The 25,725-nt window shown below is 36.7% G+C and overlaps 1 protein-coding gene across 6 annotated transcripts in view; it reads left to right on the top strand.

The window, feature by feature from the left end:
• Positions 1-25,725, top strand: part of PUS10 (pseudouridine synthase 10) — a 66,652-nt gene that overhangs the window by 34,271 nt on the left and 6,656 nt on the right. For 5 of the 6 annotated variants that reach the window (XM_059187754.1, XM_059187755.1, XM_059187753.1 and 2 more), the window contains exons 5-15: positions 3,396-3,430; positions 7,331-7,442; positions 9,530-9,591; positions 9,901-9,946; positions 12,159-12,223; positions 13,566-13,651; positions 14,725-14,850; positions 20,694-20,750; positions 21,592-21,668; positions 21,762-21,817; positions 23,068-23,185. In XM_059187754.1, the coding sequence (XP_059043737.1) occupies positions 3,396-3,430; positions 7,331-7,442; positions 9,530-9,591; positions 9,901-9,946; positions 12,159-12,223; positions 13,566-13,651; positions 14,725-14,850; positions 20,694-20,750; positions 21,592-21,668; positions 21,762-21,817; positions 23,068-23,185 (840 nt within the window). Of the gene's footprint in view, positions 1-3,395; positions 3,431-7,330; positions 7,443-9,529; positions 9,592-9,900; positions 9,947-12,158; positions 12,224-13,565; positions 13,652-14,724; positions 14,851-20,693; positions 20,751-21,591; positions 21,669-21,761; positions 21,818-23,067; positions 23,186-25,725 lie in introns of those variants that run through there. The other variant, XM_059187757.1, reaches the window with a different exon arrangement.

The raw sequence follows: 25,725 nt of genomic DNA, 5'->3' as shown, positions 1-25,725 counted from the left end.
ATTAACATATAATGTATTATTAGCCCCAGGGGTACAGGTTTGTGAATTGTTAGTCTTAAACACTTCACAGCACTCACCATAGCACATACCCTCCCCAATCATGTCATTTTTTTAATGCCTCTCTCTCAATCCTTCCTTCCTGATACCTCTGCTTAAATCAGCTTCAATTTCTGACCTGCTGTTACACACTCTCACTGGTTGGTGCTAGATGAACCCTCATCTCAGAACTCTTAAGATAAGCCATTTGCACACGCATGCACACATGGTGTGCATGTGTGCATGCGTGTGTGTGCTAGCAAATACATGAGCACTTTAGTAAGCACATTATTCAACTGCTCTCTTTAGCACTTGACTAGAATTCTCCAATAAAATTAAAACAGAGTCAAGGATTAAGTTGTGTGGTTCCTGAATTTTCAGGAATGACATATTGCCTTTAGTACCAAATTTGATTAAACTTGATAACTTTAATGCCACTTGGTTCTGTTGGGGAGGAAGAATTAAATTGCTTACTCTAGAGAATAATTTTGTTCCCACTGACTAAGGAATAGAACATTCATTAAAATTATCTTAGTGACCTGAAAGAGAGAAATGTACTTTTCTTCCCCAGCAGAAGCAGGTCTAGGACGTTATTAGCACGTAGTAAAAATTGAATAATTGAGCAACACTGACTTCTTTGGGATTCAGCCTTCCAGCCCCTGCTGTGTGATTAGTTCTGTCCAACCTGCTGGCATGCTTGAGCAGGAAGCCTGCAGAGGATTAGGAAGGAAAAACCCTTTGGCAAATCTCAGGTACTGAAGACATTTGATTTAATTTTATATGTTATACATGGTAATCTGGTTTCCCTTGGCAACCTCCAGTTCTGCCCTATTTTATAATCAGAGGATGGCAGGACACATTGCATATTTGATGGTATCACCTGGAAGTGACTGTAGAAAACAGAATTTGCTTCCAAAGAGGAGAGAAGAAGGTCACTAAAAAAGGACAGAGGAATCTGAGTCCCTTAAAGAAAGGACAGATAATTCTGTATAGCTTAGATACGTAGGAGGATTTCACTGATGAGAAAAGTTCCAGGACTATCCATAGCAGAGCAGTTTGGGAAGTGAGGGAAAGGAATCAGTCTTGTAAATCTTTTTTTTTTTTTTTTTTTTTTTTTTTAAAGATTTTGTTTATTTATTTGACAGATAGAGATCACAAGTTAGGCAGAGAGGCAGGCAGAGAGAGAGGGGGAAGCAGGCTCTCTGATGATCAGAGAGCTCAATAAGGGGCTTGATCCCAGGACCCTGGGACAATGACCTGAGCCGAAGGCAGAGGCTTTAACCCACTGAGCCACCCAGGTGCCCCAAGTCTTGTAAATCGTTTCAGGGATGATAATTTGGGGCACGTGGGTGGCTCAGTGAGTTAAGCATTTGCCTTCAGCTCAGGTCATGATCCCAGGGTCCTGGGATTGAGGCCCACTTTGGGCTCCCTGCTCAGCAAGGAGCCTGCTTCTCTCTCTCCCTCTGCCCCTGCCCCCTCACTTTGGTCTCTCTCTTAAATAAATAAGTAAATAAATAAATAATATTTAAGGGGGGAAAAAGATAATAAATAAATAATATTTAAGGGGGGAAAAAGATAATAATTTTATCATTTGTGAATTGCAGTTAAGGTTTTAATTAAAAATGGCAGTGATAGTTACTGTTTGTTAAGTACATGCCAGGAATCTTTCTTGGTTCTTTATGTATACAGCTTCATTAAATTCTCACAATCTCCCTTCAAGGGGAGTATTAATATCCCTATATGGATGAGAAAACAAGTATTTATTGATCTCTTAAAGTATGGAGGCTGGAGGATGGTGGGGCAATATTGACTACAAGGTTTCAACTTTGGGAGACCATTCTTCATTTTTTTTTTTCTCGAGATTTTATTTATTTATTTGACAGATCACAAGTAGGCAGAGAAGCAGGCAGAGAGAGAGGGGGAAGCAGGCTCCCCGATGAGCAGGGAGTCCAAAGACCCTGGTCTCCTGACCTGAGCCGAAGGCAGAGGCTTTAACCCCCTGAGCCACCCAGGCGCCCCCCATTCTTCATTTTTTCCTCTGATCTTAAAGTCCTGTAAGTCCTAATAGTCTCTATTCCAAAACGGTATACTAATCCCCATTCATGATGACTTTTAGCTAGCAAAGTAAACATACCACTGAATCAGAAGGTACTGTTGAGGTGTTTAGGCATTGGGAGCAGTTCTAGTTCTTACTTGGCCAGTAATTAATTTATTCTGCTTGACTCATGTCTGAACAATGTAATACACTTAAGACTTCCAAATAATTATAAGTCTTCACAGATATCTAGTGCCTCAGTGGTCATTTGAAGTGTAAAAGGACAGAATTCTACATATGAATGGTAACATTTGTGTGTGTGTGTGGGCGGCAGGTCTTGAGGTAGATGTGAGTGATAATGAATGGCCACTTTTGTGACTGGTGGATGTGGAGACTGCATAATGGTCTTTTATCGACTTATGCAGGTATACTTCGTCATGTTCACAAAATAACATACTGAGGTAGGACATGTCATTAGCTTTCTGTCAAGTGACAGCTTTGGGAGCCTACTGGCAAACTGAGAAATCTTAATGTCACACACTTATTGTGTAAAGCATTTTATATGAATTTAATTTAATCCTTATGACAATTGTGATTGTGAATATTATTGTCTCCATTTTAACAACTTTTTCAGTTTTTTTAAATTAATTCTTCCCAGAACATTTTCTCTAACATTTTGTTAAGAGAATTTTAAAGCATACAATAAGGTTCAAAGAATTGTACAGTGAACACCCATATACCCACCTAGATTCTATAATTGTTCCCTTTATTATATATCTTGTCACCAGTTTATCCATCCACCCATCTTGGTTTTTGTTGTATTCTGAGTTACGGATGTTGGTACATTTTACTTCTAAACACTTACATGTGGATATCATTAATTAGATAGAGTTAAAAGTGTGATAGCCCTATTAAAAAAATGAAAACAAAAAGCTGAGGCCTTCAAATTCTGTTTGGGGGACATAGTATGTCTTGGTCACTTTTGGCCTTCCTCTGTGAAATAGTAAGATATTTTAAGAAAAAAATAAGCTACTCATGTTAAATACTGATACCTCATTAATGAAATAGAAATCTGTAGGGAGGAGGAAGATACTCCTGTTAGGTTCCTAGGCCACAAGCAACCCAACACTGCAAAGTGGCATCTTTCTTCATTTCCTTAAATGAGTATGAGGTCATTGCCACATTTCTGAACACTAACTCCTCCCCTAAATAAGAGACTTTGCTAAGGAAATTAGTTAAGCACTTTAGTAATGATATTGGAACTTTCATTTCAATGAACATTTTTTCTCTTTTTCTCTTCTGGGTGTGACTAAATTGCCTACAGCATGCTGCATGGTTGCTGGTAAAACAGGAAATGGGGTAAGTAATTTAGGTAGGGAATTTTTTCTACCATTTAAATATAAGCTACCTGATTCTTAAAGTACTTGTAATACTACTCTCTCTTTTTTTAGAGTGAGTTCACTAGCTCTTAGAGAAATAGAAAGAGAAAAATTTTATTGTATGAATTTAGGTGTCATCTTTGTTTAATTAGTTTATTTGCATGGTGCATTATTAGTAATCTATTAAAGTGGATTTTTTTTATAGATTTAACATGAATATAAATATGTATTTTATATTTTTAGGCTTTTATATAATGTAGCTTGGCAAGCTATTATAAAAGAATAAATTGTATACTAATCTTAGAAACTAAATTATAAAACTACACTATAAGAGACACAAAGTAAAATCCTACTTAAAGCAGAACAACAGTGAGTTTATACATAGATAAAAATATATAAAACATAGGCCCACAGTCCTTTATCTGAAACCCCTGGGGACCAAATCTGTTTTGAAATTTGGAATTTTTTTTAGATTTTAGAAATGTAATTTGGTGTTAAATACCATATATAACATATCCCTCCCCTCCATGGTCTGAGGTGGTACTCTATAATTAAACACATTAATCTTTCTGTAGTGAAACGTGAATATTCACACTAAGTTTGATACACAAAATCTCTAAACAGCCTCACATGTTCAAGACACTGTTTGGTTGCCAACTGAGTTAAGAAAAAAAAATCTTTAATTTTCCAGCCCTTTTGGGATTTTGAGACTAAAAATTCCATACCAATATAAAAAGGGCCATGTGACTACTGAAGTTTCCTGTGTACTCTGGAGAGAAAAGAGAAAGCACAAAGAAAAGTATAGATTTCTGTATTAGAATCTTATACTTCGTTAAGTGATTTTAAAAAAAGTAATTCATTGGGTTTTTTGTTTTTTTATTTTCTATTTTACATCTGGCTTTTCTGAAAGGGTAGTAGCAGTATATCTACCAGAGGTTTTGAGGTTTAGTTAGGTTATGTTAAATTAGTCTCAAATGCTTGTGATTCTGGCATAATAAAATTTGATCCTATGCTTGATAAATTTTTGGCATAGTCAAAGCATGCTATTTTCTAAATGTTTCCAGTTTCCATCCACATTGGCTGTGAGTTGCTGTTATTATTCTTTATCACAGAATTTTGAACTAAGCTTAGTTATTCCAAAAGATCCTGTTCATTATAGAGATATTGGCACAGAGGAAATACAAAATACTAATCTTTTCCTCCGTGTCTGTAAGTTCACTCTACATTCAAAATATTGTGGAGGAATCACCATTAAAGATTTGATTCAAGAAATTAAGGAAAATTAATCGTGCTTAGGTATTTGGGTTCATCTTTCCTCTGGAGTGGTGGTCATGTCGTATCTATAGTAACAGTGATTGCAGTTGATATCCTCATCAGTAGTTATCGGACACAGGAGAGAGGGAAATGCAGTTACTAAGAACTCAGTTGGGACTGAATTTACCTCAGTGACCACTAATTCCTCTACAAGACCATCAGGCATATGCTAAGAACCTCTGAAAACATTTATTCTAAGTTATATTAGGAGAGTTATTAAGGCACACTAAATTTGCAGGATTCAAAATCTGGTATTTTAAGTGTTAAATTTTTGCCTTGTATAGAAGGTTAATGTTTCCGAGATGTCTATTAACCCCTTTCTACTGCTCTTTAATCTAGAAAGAAAAAATACCTGTAGTTGTTTTTTTTTTATTCCTTTTAAGATGTCTAAATATATTTCAAAGACTGTGAAGAATTTAAAATACCAGTAGTCTTAACCTGTATTTAGGATTGCTTTTTGCTGCAAGTCTTTGTGCTCTCTAGAGTCTAAACAATGTTTTTTTTTTTTTTTCTTTAAGATTTTTATTTATTTATTTGACAGACAGAGATCACAAGTAGGCAGAAAGAGAGGGGGAAACAGGCTCCCTCCTGAGCGAAGAGCCTGATGTGGGACTCGATCCCAGGACCCTGAAATCATGACCTGAGCCGAAGGCAGAGGCTTAACCCACTGAGCCACCCAGGCACCCTTAGAGTCTAAACAATGTTTAAATAGTTTCCTATTCTGTTTCACATTTCAACTTTTTTATCCTTTAAAATGTATTATCATACATTCCTTTTCAACTGTGATACTGTTTTATGCAAATATCATTAAACTGTTGGTATAATATCAAGATAGTCTTTTAAAATACTTAAAAAGTTTCTGATATTCAGAGATTAGGGACAGTTTAAGAAGTTCATGGGGCGCCTGGGTGGCTCAGTGGGTTAAGCTGCTGCCTTCAGCTCAGGTCATGATCTCAGGGTCATGGGGTCCCACATTGGGCTCTCTGCTCAGCAGGGAGCCTGTTTCCCTCTCTCTCTCTGCCTGCCTCTCTGCCTACTTGTGATCTCTCTCTGTCAAATAAATAAATAAAAATTCTTAAAAAAAGAAAAAGTTCTTGAATGTAGAGAGTAGTTTGATTATTTGTCAGATGTAGGATTTATCTATTTCATTGTTAAACCACAATCCCAAAGCATATGAAAGCATTCTGTGTAACCAGTTTTATTCTCAGCTGTGTAGAATATGTACATCAACCATTTCTTAATTTGTATTCTTAGAGGATAGTTGTTGTTATATGTTTTTTAGATCAATTAAATTTAGTCATTAGCTAAATTTGTTTTCTACCTATGTTAGTAGTGTATTTTTGTCTTCAAGAATTAAATTACAATGAATTTTTGATATAAGCTGTCATTTGTATCAGTGAAAATTGGACATAAAAGAAGTGATTCCCAAATTGGTCCTAATATCTCTTTTGTTAAAAGCAGCCCTGTTTATAGTCATAAAACTGATTATTTGAATAAGACTAATTATTGGAATGGTGTGAACTTGTTAATTCATTAGTGATATCATAGTATTCTCAGCATAGTAAAGCACTTTTTTTTTTTTTTAAAGATTTTTATTTATTTATTTGATGGAGATTACAAGTAGACAGAGAGGCAGGCAGGGAGAGAGAGGAGGAAGCAGGCTCTCTGAGCCCGAGGTGGGGTTTGATTCCAGGACCCTGGGGTCATGACCTGATCCAAAGGCAGAGGCTTTAACCCGCTGAGCCACCCAGGTGCCCCAGCAAAGCACTTTTATTAGTATCACACCATGCAGGTTTTTTTTTCTTTTTAAAAACTTTAGTTGCTTTCTTTTTTATTTGATTTTTAGTTGGCTTCATACCCAACGTGGGACTTGAACCCATGACCCTGAGATCAAGCATCCCATGAGGCACCCCCTTCAGTTCCTTTCTATAACAATTTTGGGTTACAAACTAAAAGCTAGAGATCATAACTGGGACTTCCCCAAACCTATTTATTGGCTTATGAGTAGATTCGGGGGAATATCAGGTTTTTATTCAGACATTTTTCTGATATTAAAGTGACAAGCATTACAGCACATTGATACTTTAGGATTTAATGTTTCTTCTTTAGCACTGAAGTACAGCTTTCATACTGATTTCCCAAAAGTAAGCCCCATTATCAGGACGAGAGTAGATGTAAACATTTTTAGTCTAGATGAGATTATTGTAATACACAGTTGTGTTGCTTCTAAACAATCCCTTCTATTCCACCTTTCTGTCCTCTGATGTATAAATCCTGGAATCTGGTAGCTCAGAAAAACTCATCAGTATACTTTTGTCTTTGAAGCTTAAAAACTGTCTTATGTACCATTTTAAAAAGCCATTTTTTTGATTTTACTAGACTGTAAGGTCCATGAGCAGAGGAATTTTTGTCTGCTTCCTCTCTGCTTTCTAGATAATGTGTAAAAAATAGTGCCTGGAACATAGTAGGCACTCAATAAATATTTTTAAATAATTGCATAAATTCTTGCCTTTAGCAGAAAAAGTGAAGTTTTTCATGTCAGTGAATTAATTTTTATGTTATTCAGAAAACAGAGTCTGTCTCTGGGAAGAAATGATATTGTTCAGCTGAAAGAAGCCTACAAATGGATAACTCACCCGCTAATTTCAGAGGAACTGGGTGTTCCCATTGATGGAAAGGTATTGGGTCATCTGCATTGTTAATTTCATTCTCTGGTTTTATGAGTTTTACTTCATTACATGGCAGAATTTTGATTAGCCAAAATAATCTTCTTTTTAAATAACCTAATGGAGAATTTTTAAACTTTTAAAATACTTATTTCTAGCAGTTTTAAATTGAGAAAGATTTTATTTTTAAAGACTTCTTTGTGATCTAAGGCATTTATGAGTGTAACAAATATAGTGTACCATAATTGACTTTAAAAGATTAGAAATGAATCTAAGCCTTCAATATGTTTATAGTTTAATTGGAGAGACACATATACTGATACAAAGCAATACGTAAGTAACTATGAATAAGTGTGGAGTTAACTCTAGACTATTTAAATTTGGTTATCTGTGGCTAATCTTGTTTTCAAATATAATCAGTCAACTATAGTGAGCATGGGCTCAACCTGTCCCACCTTGTTGTATCTCAAGTCCCTCTATTTTAGGTAAAGACTGGCTTTGAAGACAGAACACTTAGTCATCTCCCCTGTTCCAGAATGGACCTTGCCTCAGTCTCCAGAATGGACTGAAGTTTAGGGAAGAGCTCAATAGTTTTTCAAATGTGGAAACAGGATATATTCCCAGCTCATCTTAAATTAGATTTTAATAGTATGGCCTCATTGCTTCATGATTTTGCTTGAAGGAAATTCCCTGAATATCAGACACACCCCTATTCAAGTAAAATCACAAAACTGTCTTTCAAAGCTAGATAGTTAAAAAATTATTCACCATTTAGAATTATATAGCTCTGTTTCCTTCTGTTAGTAAGAATAAACTCTCTCCTTTAAACTGAATACTGACAGAATAGAGAATAAAACCACTTCACACATATATGGAGGGGAAATGAGGTAATGAAAGTACTTTGGAGATTAGAGAAGTCATTGATGCAAAATATTTTTACCTCAAACTTCAGTTTTGAAGCATAAGTAATTTTACATGTTGAGCTAGTGAGAACAGAAAATGGTAAACAAAAGATGCAACAATATTCTAATAGATTCAGAATGAGTGAAGTTTTCTTGAGTAAAAGCAAGTCTTATAATTTTAATTTTACTTTGTAAATTAGAGAGGAAAGAAAAAATTTGGCTATTCAGTATTATGATTCTAGAGAAGCTAATATGCTTGTTAACAATCCAGTGCAATCAGTAAATACGGAAATAATCAATTAAAAAGATAATATTGTTACATGGTATGGGATTTGTCATTTTTCTCAATGTGGAATTTTGTCCTCTGTGAAGATTAATGTATGTAGAGTATGAAATTGTGCTTTTTTGTATGCAAGGATGTTTATTATAGCATTTTTTAATAATGGAAAAGTTTACAACTTAAATGTCCAACAGTCTCTAGAGTTGAAGAGATGAAAGGTGTCCACAACATAATGTTAATTAAATAAAGAAATTTTCTAAAAGTATGTTTAATATCCTAAGAAGCATATATATTTATGTTTATATTCATAAAAATGGCTAGGAGGAAACACACCTGTTAATATGTTATACCTTGGTGGTGTGAGATTAAAAATATATTCTGTTGGATTATTTTATAACTTGTATGTATCATTTTTATAATAAAAATTAAGATCTCTCTTTTAAAACTCAAATCCACTAAGAAGTGTGAGCACTCAAAGTGCCACAAAATAAATAATAAAAAATAAAGGCTCCCGCAGAGATTTTAAGCATGTATATAATGAAATGCTTTTACCTTGCTAATAATTCTAATCATAGGGACAATTCTCCTTTCTGTTATCTCTTTCCAATTCCCTGAATTCTCTTTCATCTTCACATTGAATTTATATACATACACAAAAATCATACAAATTTATTTAAAAAATTTTTTTGCAGAATCGCTAGTGACTGAACTTTAGAAGTAAACAAACAAACAAACAAACAAAACTATTTCCTTTCCAGCTGTCCTGTGCACAAGCTGATTTGAGAACAGTAGTATTTCCAGTTTTTCTTGTCACTATTTGTGAGCCAATCTTTGAGAATTAATTTCTATTTCCATTCATAAGTGGTTAGATGTTGGTTTCCTTTTGCTCATTTTTAAACTGTCTTTATAATTTTTAGAGCTTGTTTGAAGTGAGTGTGGTCTTTGCTCACCCAGAAACAGTTGAGGATTGCCACTTCCTGTAAGTTGCTACGTAAACAACAATGTCAGTTGTGTAACATTGTTCATGCTTTTTGGTTTTCATGAAACAGTGTTCCTCCTCTTTGTAATGAGCCTATCAGAACTTATCATGTCTTAGTAGGTTTAAAATGTGCTGTCTAATATAAAGGTATAAACATCCCACTACAGTTGGTATAGGGATTAATTTTGTTTGCTCTTAATATGTTGAGTTTAGCAGCCATATATATTAAAATATATAAAATATATTTTAGTTATATTCACCCCAAAATAAACCCACTAACTTTTTTTTATAAACTTGAATTTTACTTAGACGTGTGATATGCCCAGATTGCTTCAAGCCAGCCAAAAACAAACAGGTAAGGATTCCTCCTTTTTATTCATTATTGAGTTTTGTCTGAGCTGAATATTCAGATTAACAACAAAATGATATGCATTAGAAATTCTGGCAATATGTTATACTAAGAATCATTCTTTAAATACTTTCATTTGCTACATTTATTTTTATTTTTTTCAACCCTGAATATCTTTGCCTCTAGTTTGGAAGTCATAACACAAACATTCTCATATTTGTGTCACTGTCTGGGTTGTTTCCCTGATGTTAAATTTAGAATGAGTGTTTCAATGATGTTACTATTTTCCATTTAGGGGAAATCTAGCTTTTAGGTTTTAATCCCAAAGTTACCTCATTGGAGAAAATCCATGTTAATTATTAGCATTCCAAACGTTTATCTAATATTCATTTTCTAGGAATTGGTATTTAAGAAATATAATCCAAAATAAATTATTTTACTTAGGACAATCTGAATTAATATGGCCTATTTCAGACTATATTGCAAAAGGGCATTTTATTTAAACTTCACTTTATTTGATATAAGCTGGTCTTCATGTTAGTGAGCGAATTAGTTAGCATGTATTTTTAGTTTCTACTATGCCAGGATGGAATGGCATGGCAATGATATTGGCAAGATTTCATGCCACAGATACTTAGCCTGTTTTATACAGAGACTCAGGCATTCTTAATTTTACTAACATCCATTTTGCTGTTATGGTTGTTAAAAATATATATAAGTTTATTACCAAAGATACATCTGTTGGTCTTTACTCTTGCTTTGATTAATTGCTGAGCCTTTTGGAACTGGGCTCAGGGTTGTGGGGTGGGGGAGAGTTCGTAACATTTGTTGAACGCCCTGTGAGAAAATAATTTACAAATGCAGACGAAGCCTAAAGCACTCCTTCCCACCTTTCTCATATCATGGTACACCTAGAATATTACCATGTTTGTTCAGCACCCTGAGGTTAACAGATGAAGTTGCTCTAAGTTGGAAGCAATGGGCCTGGGAGTTCTAATGGGCCTGGGAGTTCTTTCCATCCAGGTCCTGCCCCTCTGCCCTTGTGAATTAGAGGGCTCACCATCTTGTGTATAACTTTAGCTTATTGCTTTGTCAAATTAGTTGGAAAGTTCTGTCCAAAAGACTTGTAGCCATATTTATATTAAAAATCTTATTTTAGTTTTTGAGGAAATATACAAGTACAAGCACCAAGTAATGGGATAAGGACATTTTTGTCAAAGCATCATTGACACCACATCATTTGGCCAGTAGTATAGGTGTATGCAGCTTTACTGCCTTTTTGCTGGGAACAAATTACATGACCTTTTGAGATTCTTGCAGGCTTGAGATGTCATATCTTAACAAATAGGCACTTATTTTTCAGTTTTTTTTTTTTTAAAGATTTTATTTATTTATTTGTCATAGAGAGAGAGGCGAGAACAAGCACAGGCAGACAGAATGGCAGGCAGAGGCAGAGGGAGAAGCAGGCTCCCTGCCAAGCAAGGAGCCCGATGTGGGACTCGATCCCAGGACGCCGGGACCATGACCTGAGCTGAAGGCAGCTGCCCAACCAACTGAGCCACCCAGGCGTCCCTTATTTTTCAGTTTTAACCTTGTATCTTTGGGTTCTCCAAAATATGGTTTAGAAAACCGTTGATTTGATGACAAACCATTGAGATGCCTACATTATGCCTCTTTAGAGAAAAGTGTAATTTCTCCAAACAGAAGAGACCATTGTGATTTTTCATAGTAAGCCATGTATATATGCACTGATTTGTTCTAGTATATCTACCATGTGGTTTGGCTTTTCTTATAATAATAATAATAGGTGGACTTTTCTTATCTTGAAAAACCCCATGTGGGACATTTGTTGTAAATGCCCTTCTATTCAGCATGGTGAATTCATTTAATTTATCTATGGCTGGTGAGTGATGTTGAGTTGCTAGATGCCAGGGCAGGCTGGTTGGCTCTATTTACCTCTTAGCTGGCAACCTGCTGTTAAATTGTTCTGCTAGACCTACGTGGTATAATTGACATAGGCTAAATTGAAAAGAAGGGTTGGAGGGAGAACTGACAGTATGAATGCATATGTTTTATTTTCTTGGAGCACTTAAGTATTTCTCTCCTGTAAGTATGGTTTAAAATGATGTAATTTCTCCAACCATGTTTTGTGTTTCACCTCCGATGTTTTCTTGTCTGGGTGACAAAATGTCTTTTTTTTCATTTTTACTTTATATAGTCAGTGTTCACTAGAATGGCAGTTATGAAAGCGTTGAATAAGATAAAAGAAGAGGATTTCCTCAAGTAAGTAGAAGTATAGAAACGTGGGAGCATCATGGAATTTTTGAATAAAAGGGATGTTAGAGATAATCTGGATTATCTCTAAAACAAAACTGGATGTATTTCAGGGATGATGATTGTGTCTTAGTCATTGTTATATTCCTATTCCCTGGCATAGTACCTGGTGTGTAGTATTGTTCAATACATGTTTGTCAAACTGACATTTGAATTTATGACTCAAATCCAACTTCTTTATCTTTAGAAGAGGATATTGAGGGAGTTGACTTGCCTAAGATTTCAACTGGGTAATAGGTGGACTTAGAGCCAGGATTCTGGACTCTCCATTACATCCTTCATTCTGCATTTCGAGTATTATCCATCTCCAGAAGAGGGAGAGAAAGGCTCATGAGTTCTTCACTGGTTAAAATATAATGAAATACAGTAAACCTTACATTTTAACTCTCATTGTGCTCATTTTATTCGATAAAATATTATCATAGTTATTCTTCCAGAATATCCTTGAACAAATTTCAAACAATGGAGCTATGAAGCAGGTTTTATTTATTTTACTGACTAAAAGCAAGCCTCAGGAAATGGAAATACTTCTATTAAATTTTAGAAGGTAAAGTTAGCTACTCTCTACAAGCAATAGTTCCTGAGTTTCTAAGTGATTTTTTTGTTAAGACATCTTGGGAAACGATGACATTTTCAAGGCAAGCATTTGGAGTAAATCCATATCTAGTCTTTTACAGGTATGGCTTTGGAAGTTCCCAGATGGTAGACAGAAAATAAAGCCATATATTGCTCTTTCCTGTCTGTCTTCAGTTCGATTGAAGTTTCTTAGCTAAAGGGCAAAGTCTGCCACATTCCACTTTTTCTGGCCCTGAGGTCATAATTGGAATGAGAAGAAAAATGGCAGAGACCCTCCCCACGGGTGGGGCTTACTCCTGTGACTAGTGTGTCAATGCACATCAACTTTACCCAAATGATTAAGGGTTTTATAAGATGGCATCAAGTGTTCATGGATAGCAAAATGGCTAAAGAACCCAGAAAGGCTTCCGCTTCGTAAGTATGGGTTTTTCTCTCAAACTCCAAGGCTGTTAGAAATTATCATCTGGGAACATGAGGCCTCCTAAGTGAAAGGTAGTAGCAGAGCCCTGATTTACTTAGTACTACTCTCATGTATTAAAATGTACGTGAGGCCTGAAAGACCCCAGTGATTCCAAAACTTAAAAAAGTTAGGGAGTGGCTTAATCCACGAAAGGCTTGGGCTCTGTGTGTCTCAGACAATGCTGATTCATCCTAGTTATGTGGTTCAATATCATGTCTGGAAAATAGTAGCTGTAAAATGTATTTTGTTTTGCAGGCAGTTTCCTTGTCCTCCAAACTCACCAAAGGCTGTTTGCACTGTTCTTGAAATTGAGTGTGCTCATGGTGCTGTTTTTGTGGCTGGTAAAATATTTAGTCTAGAATATACTTACACTGTCGACTTACTCTCCTTTCTGAAAAACTCAAATGACTCCTTTGTTTCCTTCTTATATTTGTTATTAGGTTCTGGTTAGTTACCTCTTTTGAGAATTAGGAATGATAGCCAAGCTTATTTTAGGTTCTATAGGCATTTTTAAGGTTCACTTAGTTTTGTTATATGCCAAAGGGAAATGATACTTCTCAGGGTTTAATAGTTTCCATCAGAGATGGCCAGTACCCATAGAAATATGGGTAGATACAGAAACCCGAAACTGATCAGGAGAAACTTAGCCACAGAGAGCATGAAAGTGAACTTGAAAAAAAATAATTTTATTATCTGCAAAATGACTGAATACTGAGCTTCTGCCTTAAAAAAAAATATTGTTGCATTGACCTTTCCAAGAGGTAATCTAGCAGATAGTTTTTGTTTTGAAAGCTGCATCGATTTCACAGTAATAGCTGAAATGAAATTGCTCTCTAGTCTCAACTATGACACCCTGCCTTATGGTAATGAAAACCATCTGCCATTAGTGCAGCTTGATTCATAAAGCAATGAATCCTATTCTATTAGGGTCGTTTTTTGTTTTTTTTTTTAAAATTACAAAAACTTCAAAATTTCCTATATTTGAACTCTTTGGAATATATTATCACCAATGAGTATTGCATTAAAAGTATTATTAATCAGGTGTAAAAGCAGTAATTGCTGTTTGTTTGTTTGTTTGTTTTTTCTCATGATCCTTGGGTTGTTCCACAATATAACTTGTTCAGTCAGCCAATCAGATTAATAAATATACTGAAAATTCCTTTGGAGCTCATTTGATGGTTCAAATCATGTCCTTAGCCATCTCTTCTACTGTTACCTTTAATCTTTTAATTTAATTATTTATATGTCTGTGTGCTGGCTCCCCAAATTAGATTATAAGTTAGTTGAAGGGTAAACATTGTTTTATTTCATGGCACCTAGGATATTGGCACTCAATAAATAGTTGTTTTATCCTATTGTGTTATATTGTGTTATTATAGCATTCCATCCAGGCTACCTTATGTTTCTTTGGCAGGGAGATATAATAAATATTCTAGGAATCTACCACAGACTCCTTGGATAATTGATGGAGAAAGGAAGCTGGAATCTTCAGTGGAAGAATTAATCTCAGATCATCTTTTGGCAGTATTCAAAGCAGAGAGTAAGTATTATTCCTATTTTAAATACATTGTCATTCATGAATAGATTTCTTAGAGGTGGCAGGAAGGATTTCTGAATTTTGTAAATCCCCAGCAAATCTGGGTTCCTTACTTGGCAGCTTCCCATGAACAGGAGTCACCATGGCCTGAGCACCTCTGACTTGGGCTGGATTTGAGCCAAGTATTTCTTTCCTTTCTCAAGATGACTGTTCTTTCCTGGGCAAATTCAAAACCCCTCAACAAGCTATTTTAAGTGAATGTACTTAACCTCTGACCTTGGGGCACCTCAGACCTGGCCTCTTTTGGGGAAATATGAGGAAATTAAAACACAACTTCCACATCCAGTGCTTGTTCAAGAACAATCACTGGCAAATGCCTGGTTCCCAGCCTAATTGCTAACATGTCCTGCGATGAAGTTCAAGACTAGAGAAGAGAGATCAACAGCTACCATTTTACAAAGACCTAATGATAGTATGTTGTGTTTCATTTTCTAGGTATTAATGAGCCCAGGTTTATGGAATGAGTCAGATCCTGTCAGGTTTATGTTTTCTTTGTCTCAGTAGGTCCGTCAGGTCATAGGCAGCTTGGATCCTTGTGATGTCACCTGGGATTAGACTAGAGGAAAGGGGCCAAGATTTCAATTGCAGAAAGTCATATTGTACATCAGGAAAAACTGTAGGCAGTAAATAGTGATTTACTTTGAAGTGGGTCTCCTGGCATAATTAGAACACCTTTTTTGAGGAACCAGTTTGATATCCACCATTCACTCTGAAAACCTTAAGGCAGGCCTGCCTGAGGAATGGCAGGCAGATGACTGAGAAGAGATACAGCTGTCCCTTCCAGCTCTCTGCCTTGTCAAGAGGAAAGAGGACTTTAAACTACATCCTTCTTATAATTTGTTGCCTATTGGGTTGGTGGATCCTCTTTTTAAGGGTCTTTAAGAGTTGTTTACTGAGGGGTGCCTACATGGCTCAGATCGTTAAGCATCTGCCTTTGACTCAGGTCATGATCTCAGGGTCCTGGGATTAACCCCTGCATTGGGCTCCTCGCTGGGCAGGGAGCCTTCTTCTCCCCTGCCTCCACCTGCCCTGCTTGTGCTCTCTCTTTCTTTCTTTCTCTGTCAAATAAATAACATCGTTAAAAAAAAATTGTTTACTGAAAAAAGAAAATTAACCTAACAACCTAACATTTTCCAAAATCTTAGCAATCAAGACTCTGGGATATTGGCATGAGCTTTTACCTACTTAATATTTATATACTGGTTATCCCATGAGAATTATCCAAGTTATGAAGAAGTAAAAATCAAGCTTTAGCATAAAAAGTCTCTTCCAGATTCTGTGGGGCCACCTTACTCTTTCTATGAGATGATTCAAGAAACTTTCAGTTTTGATTATTTGGGTCCCAAGGAAGCCCCCATTACCAGTAGGGCTGTTGGGAGGCTCTGAAAGAGCTGTCTGTTTCCCCCTTGCAATCTGTCATGCAGGAAGCTTGGTTTCATTTTCCATTTGAGGGGGAAAAAATTATACACAAACTGAAAATGAAGCAAACTATGTGTTTAGCATCCATAATTGTATCCTGAGGAAATGTATTGAGAACTGCCTGAGAAAAAGCAGACCTCTAGACCCCTGTGCTACTGGCTCCTTGTTAGGGGATAAGCCTGTTGTTCGAAATGCCTGATTGGAAGCATCAGTTTGCTAAACCTGTGCATCTCAAGATATATTACTTGTTCTCTCTGTGGTTCATGTCTGATGGCTCTGGGAAGATGGTTCTGACTGTTGTACCTCTATGGTTTACAACTCTCTGAAAATAAGCAATATTGTATGAAGTAGTCTAGCTTCTTACATAAAGGGTCCTTCTTCCCCATGGGGGGCCTGGGTGGTTTAGTAGTTTGAGCATCCGACTCTCTTGGTTTCATAGGGCTCTGTATTCTGTGCTCAGTGTGGAGTTGGCTTCAGATTCTCTCTCCCCTTCCCTCTCACCCATGTGTGCTCTCTCTCTCTCTCTCAAATAAAATAATTTAAAAATTAAAATAATAATAATAATAAAAATAATATAATATAATATATAAATAATAAAATATATAAATATATAAGTATATTTATATATAATATATATTATATTTATATATAAATAATATAATAATAATAATAATAATAATAATAAATAAAGATTCCTTCTCCGAAATGGGAGATACAAACTTGTTTCTCTTACTTTCAATGGGCACATTATATTATCTACTTGTTAATCCCCTAGTTAATGAGTAATAAACTTTGACACACTCTCAATGTCAGTGTGTCTAAGAAATTTTCCCCTAACCCATTTATTATTTCACTTATTGAATAAATATCTGTCATGTTATTTCCGTGTTGAAAACTTGCCAGTGACTATGTATAGGATTAAAGTCCAAACTACTGAATTTGATCTTCTGAGGCCTTTATCCTCTTGCATCTGCCCATTTGTCAGTCGCATCGTTGGTCTGCCGTGGGTATGAGGACCACTGCTGACTAGCTAAACCTCTGATAATTCTGATCATTCTTGCACTTGGTTCGTTTTGGATTTTGAAATATCTGTTCCTTTAGCAAAAGGCTCAAAGAACTCACAGAATTAGGGGGATAAGACAAGGCATAATGTGAATTTAGAAAACTCAAGCGGGATACCTGGCTGGCTCAGTTGGTAGAGTATGCCACTCTTAGTCTCAGGGTTCTGAGTTCAAGCCCCATGTATAGATGTTACTTGTCTGTAACATCTATACATGTATAGATTGTCTGATGTATAGATTGTCTGGTTTAACAATAAAATCCTTAAGGAAAAAAAAAGAAAGAATGAAAACTCAACCAAATTTTAAACATGTATTTCCTAATACTTAAAGTGGTAACTCCTTTTCCTTTTGTTGTCAGCTAATATTCATAATTACACAGAATAAAGGGTTAAAGGGTTAAAGGTTACCCCCCAAAATTTGGACACTTTCTCAATGAAGTGTCCAAATTTGAAATATTTTTCTAAAAGATATAATAAGTGTCCCCTCTTCCTTTGTCTCGATTTAATGTTTCTCTGGACTTCTCAAGAGCCTTGTTTTCTGCAACTCTTTCTTATTAATGGGCTAGAACTTGTGGAAGTTTTATGGGCCAATTTATTTATTTATTTTTAAAGATTTTATTTATTTATTTGACAGAGAGAGATCACAAGTAGGCAGAGAGGCAGGCAGAGAGAGAGAGAGAGAGGAGGAAGCAGGCTCCCTGCCGAGCAGAGAGCCCGATGCGGGACTCAATCCCAGGACCCTGAGATCATGACCTGAGCCGAAGGCAGCGGCTTAACCCACTGAGCCACCCAGGTGCCCTATGGGCCAATTTATGAACTGGAAATCTCTGGTCTGATTTAGCTGTCACTGGTAGACTTACCTCTTTGTGTCCTGTTCATTCCCTTCACCCCTACCTGTCACAGGTTGTGGCTCAGTCACTGTGGATCCCCTGGTTTGCTAACATTACGGCTGCTTTAGAGATGGAGGTGGTCAGGTGTAAGACAGATCACAGACCCAGGGAGTCAGTATCTTCCCAGATGCCCCTCTGAACTCTCCGTTTAGCTCTCTACCCCTACTTAGTGCTGTTCCTGAGTCTGTTGACTCTGACTAGCAGCTGCTGATGTTACTATGGGTTCTATTAACAGTTTAAAAATGTAGTGTAAACATGGAATGGAGGGTTCTTGGGGTCTTAATGTTTCACAGAATCCTACTCCTTACCTTTCTTAGATTCTCTGCCTTGAGAAGAGCCTGATCCTGTAGTTTCATGGCTGCTTACCTGGCCAGTTCTCAGGTGTTAACACAGCAGCATATGTTCTAGGCCTACCTTGGATGTCTAGCCCTTACCTAACCAGCTCTGTGTTGCTTCTCTCAGTAAGACCTATAGCTTTGGGCCCTGTGGGCAGAAAGGAGCCTACCTGACTCTGGTAGTACATGACAAACAACAGCTCAGAGCCTGTTTCCACAATGTGCTGACCTTGGCTTGCAAAAGGGATTTCTTACAGGTGAAAGAGGAATGAAATTCTTCTTTCTTCACAGCTACACATCCTAGGAAAGAGGGCTAATCTTCAGTGTCATTTCTATAGGACTTTTCAAGCTTGTTCACCCTCCTCTTTCTAAAATCTACATGGGACCTTTATATGCAGACTCTTTCCTTGGAAAAAGGTGGCTGTCGGAATGGTGTTCACTTCCTTCCACCTTTCCCATTTGTTCTTCCCAGCTATCTTGTTCTTCTCGTCTTGTGCTATCCAAAGTGGCTGGACCATTGAGGAATAAATACAAACCTCATAGCTCATGCTGCAACTGTAGTTTTAGAACAAGAACGTTCCTGTATGCTTCCTGTCCTAGCTCTACTCGCTATATTGCACTTCTTATCCCTCCACAAACAGTAAGCCCCGTGTCCATCTTGTTTTTCTCCCCAGGATCTAGTGTAGTGCCTTGCACATGCCCACTATAGATATTTGCTCCTGAGTAAATAAATCAGGGTGTAAGTCTGAATTCTAGTCTCCAAGATATGTGTTCAGAGATCTTACACTTTGCCAAACTCTAAGGACTGACCAGAGTTCTCCAAACATCCCAGCCTTTTCTAATCCCTTCTCTCAGAATACTGGTCTTGCTTTCCTTGAGACGAGTTTGAACTGTCTTTGTGGTGGTTAAGAGACTCTGGGGTCAGATTGTCTGGTTCAGATCCTGGCCTTACCACCTACCAGTGATGTGATCCTAGGCGAGTTACCTATCCTGTCTCATTTTCCTTGTAAGCAAAATGAGGATAATGAGCATACCTACCTCATAGTGTTAACATATATGAAACATTTATGATAATGCCCGCCTCTAGTAATTTTTCCTATGGTGATGATGGTGAAATTATCAGTTTTGTATCTAGGAAAGTTGTCATATAACCCCTGCCCCCCCTTTTTAAATGCCATTTCCCATTCTAATATTTGCAGCTTTTTAGGCTAGAGTGATTCCTCTATCTTAGAATGAACACTAGTTTTGTTATGATCCTAGCCTAGGTTTGTTTAACATAAAAATTTGTTTTTAAACCCTTCTTTTCCTCTCTTCTTCTTTTCATAGAGTTTAATTCTCAAATAAATGTTTTTGCTTTGTTTTGCTTTAAGGAAAAAAGGAAAGAGGTTAAATTTCTAAAGGATTTAAAGGATAGATTTTTCACCATAAGCTTGTGGTCAGGCTTATAGTGGGTCCTTCCTCCGAATAGTGCTCTTTCCCTTTGGCTTTCCCACAGGATGGTGGCATAGGATGACAGTTAAAGTCTGGCTTGGACATCAGGAGCAGCTCTGCCATTCAATCATGGGATCTTGGGAAAAGTACATATCATTTTAGAAGCTTGGTGTTCTTTTATTTAATACTTACACCATAAGGTTATAATAAAGATTAAAGGACGCCTGAGTGGCTCAGTTGGTTGAGCAGCTGCCTTCGGCTCAGGTCATGATCCCAGCGTCCTGGGATGGAGTCCCACATTGGGCTCCTTGCTCAGCAGGGAGTCTGCTTCTCCCTCTGCATCTGCCTGTGTTCACTCTCTCTCCCTCTCTCTTTCTCTGACAAAAATGAAATAAAATAAAATAAAGATTAAAGGAAATAATGTATGTAGAATTTTAGCTCAGTGCCCAGCATAAAACAAAGTACTCCATCAATGGTGTTTCTTACTATCATTGCTACTTTTATTGGAGATTGGGATTAGAGGTGGGATGACTATCCCTTGGAATTTTCCTATAGATTGTTCAAGACAAATGAAGTCTCTACCGAGGGGTGGGAATGAAAGTCTTAGGGTTACTGTGTTACTGATTGCTTTTCTTGATCTGCTTTGCAAAGGCTTTAATTTTTCCTCCTCTGGAAGAGAAGATGTAGACGTGAGAACATTAGGAAATGGTAAGATTACAACAGCATCACTTGACTAGAACTAACTTTCAGACTATCACCCTTCTCAGACAGCAGGTTCGCTATTAAAACCAAAGTGGGCAGAGCCCAGAGCTTCTCCCATCGAGGAAGCTTTGTGGATCTTTTATAAAAGATACGATTATGTCTTAACAGGATTTATTTCTTAAGAGGCCATCCTTATTACATGCCTGTAGGTTCTAAGGGACTTTTATGTGCATTAACAAGGTGGTGCCTGAGTTTTTCCAAAAGTTCGCTTATTAATTGTTCCATTTGATAACATTTCAGCAGCACCAGTATAGCTTTCAAAATGCCCATCTTCATTTAAAAAGCGATTCTGCTCTCTTAGCCTCCATTTCTCTCATTTTACATTGTTGCATTACAAAAAAGATGATGAGAGTTAATCCTAAACTTGAGATTAATAGTCCCTTCCCCTTATGGAATCATAACTTTTCCATTTCACTAGTGGATTAGGTTTAGGAGAATGGATTTCAGTTTGGTATCCCTGGGCATTGCCATGTGTGGTAACGTTACCTTAGTGTAACCAAGTCAATTAGCAGCTCTTTGGATTTTATTTTATAATTAACAAGCCTTGTTCATGGACCTTTGGGAAAGCAGTCATTTTCACATACTGCCTGTACTGGGGTTTAGCAGCCTCCAAAAAGCCCCTTGATACTTTCACACATCCTTCCCTCCCCCAGATGTAGGCATGTCACTAAACTTTCAGTCCTCTAGAGCTCAACTCGTTTTTTCACACCTCCTAACCCTCTTGCATTAGCCCAAATGTTAACTCCATCAACACGTTTCTGTTTCATGACGGGGTGTGTGCTGCCAGGAAGGCCCTTTGCAATTGAGCTGGTGAATCCTCATAGAGTACATTTCACTTCACAAGAAATTAAGGAACTTCAGCAGGTAAACCACTTCATGACATGGAAATTGTCATGTTTCTGCAACTCTATAACTGGACGGGAGTTGCTAATTGTTTCTCTTTTTCTGCTACTACAGAAAATTAATAATTCATCTAACAAAATCCAAGTCCGTGACTTGCAGCTTGTCACAAGGTAAGAGTGGACTCACAGGAGATGGTCTCAGAAGGCAAGTTCTGGTTGTAGATGATTTATCTGTTAACAGAATTATCTCCAGAATATATAAGGAACTCTTACAACTCAATAATAAGAAAACAATGCAATTAAAAATGAGGGAGATGGTTAAGTGGGCATTTCTCCAAAGAGAATATACAATTAATGAATGAATACATGAAAAAAATGCTCAGTATCATTTGCCATTGGGAAAAGACATATCAAAACCTCAGTGATAGCTCACTGTACTCTCACTAGGATGGCTATAATCAAAAAGACAGAAAAAAACAAAAGTTGGCAAAGATGTGGAGAAATCGAAACCCTTGTATATTGCTGTGGGAGTGTATGTGTGGCCACTTTGAAAGACAGTTTGACAGTTTCTCAAAAGGTTAAACGTAGAGTTACCATTATGACCCAGCAATTCCACTTCTAGATATATACCCAAGAGAAATGAAAATGTATATCCACGCAAAGACTTCCACATGAATGTTCACAGTAGCATTATCCATAATAGCAAAAAAGTAGAAACAGGGGCACCTGGGTGGCTCCATGGATTAAAGCCTCTGCCTTCGGCTCAGGTCATGATCCCAGGATCCTGGGATTGAGCCCTGCATCGGGCTCTCTGCTCAGCAGGGAGCCTGCTTGGCCCCTCTCTCTCTGCCTGCCTCTCTGCCTACTTGTGATCTCTCTCTGTCAAATAAATAAATAAAATCTTTAAAAAAAAAAATAGAAACAACCCAAATGTCCATGGACAATATATGGTATCTCCATACAGAGGGATTTTATTCAGTAATAAAAAGGAAAAAAGTCCTGATACATTCTCCAACATGGATGAACCTTGAAAACGTTATGAAGTGAAAGAAGCCAGATACCACATATCACATATTGTATGATTCTATTTTATATGAGATATTCAGAGTAGGGAAATCTATAGAGACATAAAGTCAATTAGTGGTTGTCAAAGGTTGGGGGAAGTAGGGCGTGTGAAATGACTGCAAATAGGTATGGAGTTTCTTTTTTAGGGTAATGAAGTATTCTAAAATTAGATTATGGTGATGGCTACACAACTCTATAAACATGCTAGAAATCACTGAATCATATAGTTAAAATGGGAATTGTACGTAAGTCTTATCTCAATAAAGCTATTTTTAGAGGAAGGGAAGTTTGGGGCAAGGCTTGTGTGTATTCTGTGTTTTTAGACAAACATCCCCCCCCCTTTTTTTTTTGTTTAGAGAGGCAATAGGACATATGAAAGAAGGTGAAGAAGAAAAGACCAAGTCCTATAGTGCCTTAATATGGACAAATAACACCATACAGAAGAAAGACATTGAATTCCTAAATGACATAAAGGTAGTTAAGTGCTCTCTTTCTCATTTTTTGATTGCTTATAAAAGAGTTCTTTCACTTTTAGTTTATTACTAGCAAGTCACAGGCTTTGGGGAATGTGAGACCTCGCTTGCCATTTGCTGGTTGAATCATGGTGTAGTTCATTGGGCCTGTTTGAGAGACAGCATGCCAGTGATGAAGAGCCTGTCTCTGGGCACAGATCACTAGGATACAAATCCTGGATCTGCCTTTCATAGTTGTGTGACTTTGGACAAGTTGCTTATCCTCTTTATGCTTCAGTTTTTTCACCTATATTATTAGTTAGAAGAATGAAATTAGTTTAGTCATATGAAGCACTTAGAACAGTGTCTGGTACATAGAAAACCTCAGCAATCCTATTATTATATTTGGGCATCTATAAAAAGAAAATACAAAATAGAATTGATGCTAAGATTAAGTGCATAAATAAAACACGTTATACATTTTTAAGAAGGATAGTATATATGCAGCACCAATATTTTGGCACCTGCTAGGTTTCCCCTCCCATGAATATATCACTATAGAGGGTCTATTTATTTGCATATTTCTTCCCACCTGTCCCCACCTCTTCCTGTAAAGATAATTTACTCTCAAATGCAAGGAATGAGCCTAAATGAGCACAGAGATGTGTACAGTTATCACAACATTGTTTAAATGGGCAATATTTTACAATAATCTAGGTGATCTACTAAAGGAGAATGGCTTAATCTTATGGTTTTTCTGTGTGATGAGCTATTATTGCTAGCCAGTTGTTAGAAATTATGAAGTAGCTGACTATTTATTGACAAAGGAAAATGTTCCTGGTAGGTGCTAAGGGGGAATAAAACAAGCTATAAAGAGTACATAGAGGGTGATACATTGTGATGTGTACACATATATATGACCACATAGAAAACAAATTGTATGGCAAAAGATACCATAAATGGAATTTATACTTATGAAAAATACAAACGCCCAATACAAAAATGTAGACAAAGGATATGAATAAGCAGCTGAAAATGAGCAACTCCAAATGCCAAGAATCGTCTGAAAAGATGTTCCACTTCTGGATTGAAGTAACAATAAGACCTCACTTAGTCCTCTGAAACTAACAACACCTTATGGGTGGCATGGAGGAGAAAGCTAGTTGTATACTTAGTCAGTAGAAATGTAAAGTGTTTAGCCTTTTTGGAAAACAATGTAGCGATGACTATAAAAACTAAAAATATACTGGTCTTCTACCCAACACTTTTACTACTGGCAATCTGTCCTGAAGAAATAAAACTCCAGTGCTTAAGGATATGTGTGCAAAGATGTTTACTTTATTCAAAGTGGCAAAATCAACAACACAACTAGAAACAAAGTGAATATCCTTCAAAAAGGAAAGGGAAGAACAAGCTGGAATATTATAAAGCTATTTAAAAAAACACAACAGCATGTGATCCCATGTAGTTTATGTTATTGTATGTATATATACCTAAAATTGTTGTAAAAAAAGGATAGAGGTAGGTCTATGTCTATGACTTAGAGAAACACCCAAGACATGAGAAAGAAAGTGAAGTGCAGAATCATGGTTATAGTGTAAGTGTTTTGGTGAACACGTACAAGTCATTTACCCGCTTAGACAAGTTTATTTCTAACCCGGAGGGCAGACTACATCACCTCCAGAGGGTCTCCAGGTCTCAAGTTTTGTGATTCTGTATCAAAAGCTGTTCGCTTTTGGTCCATTATCTGGGGCCTTTAGGATGATAGTTTAACTCTAGACAGATATCTTTAAGGTTGCAAAACAAATTTCTAAATCTCTATTCCATCACATGTACAAGTCAGTCAGAATGCTGAGGGGAAAATTAACTCATTTTAAAAATAGATTCAGGGGCACCTGGGTGGCTCAGTCAGTATATCATGTGACTCTTGATCTTAGGGTCATGAGTTCAAGCCCCACACTGGGTGTGGAGTCTACTTAAAAAAAAAAAAAAAATATATATATATATATATATATATATTCATTATTTGGAGGTAGCCCAATTCAGAGCCAATTCAGAAATAATGCCGAATAATGCTGAAAGATGATTTTTGGAGGTTCAGAGTAAACAAGTCAGTGAAAAGGTCTCTCTTAATGGTTCACAGCCCACATAGACTGATGGGACTAGCTGACTTTTGATTTTTTGAGTTGGGGTTAAGACTGTTTTCAAATATTCCTATTGTCATCAAAAATAAAAAAACTGAGTTACTGTTCCATGTTGAGAAAGAGTCACTTCAAACTTAACTATTTGTCTCTTCTTTTTTAAGGGCAACCTATTTATAAGGGGAAAAAAAACCAAAACAACTTTTGTGTATATGTGTTTCTGAAAATTCAGCAGAAAGTGGCCAGCAGAGTGGAATGTTAGAGTAAATGGTTCCCTTGTATCTACTGAAAATAAATAGACACAAAACACACGCAGGAATGTGAGGTGATCAAGTATTATGTTGGAAGCCCAGCTCAGTTAGTACTTCCATTGACTATTCATGGTTCGCAGGCCTGCGAGTGAGTAGCAAGAAAGGAAACA

Source organism: Mustela lutreola, chromosome 9, assembly GCF_030435805.1.
Source record: "Mustela lutreola isolate mMusLut2 chromosome 9, mMusLut2.pri, whole genome shotgun sequence".
NCBI lineage: Eukaryota > Metazoa > Chordata > Mammalia > Carnivora > Mustelidae > Mustela > Mustela lutreola.
The sequence above is the reverse complement of the archived record's forward strand: the minus strand, read 5'-3'. Positions and strand labels throughout refer to the sequence as shown.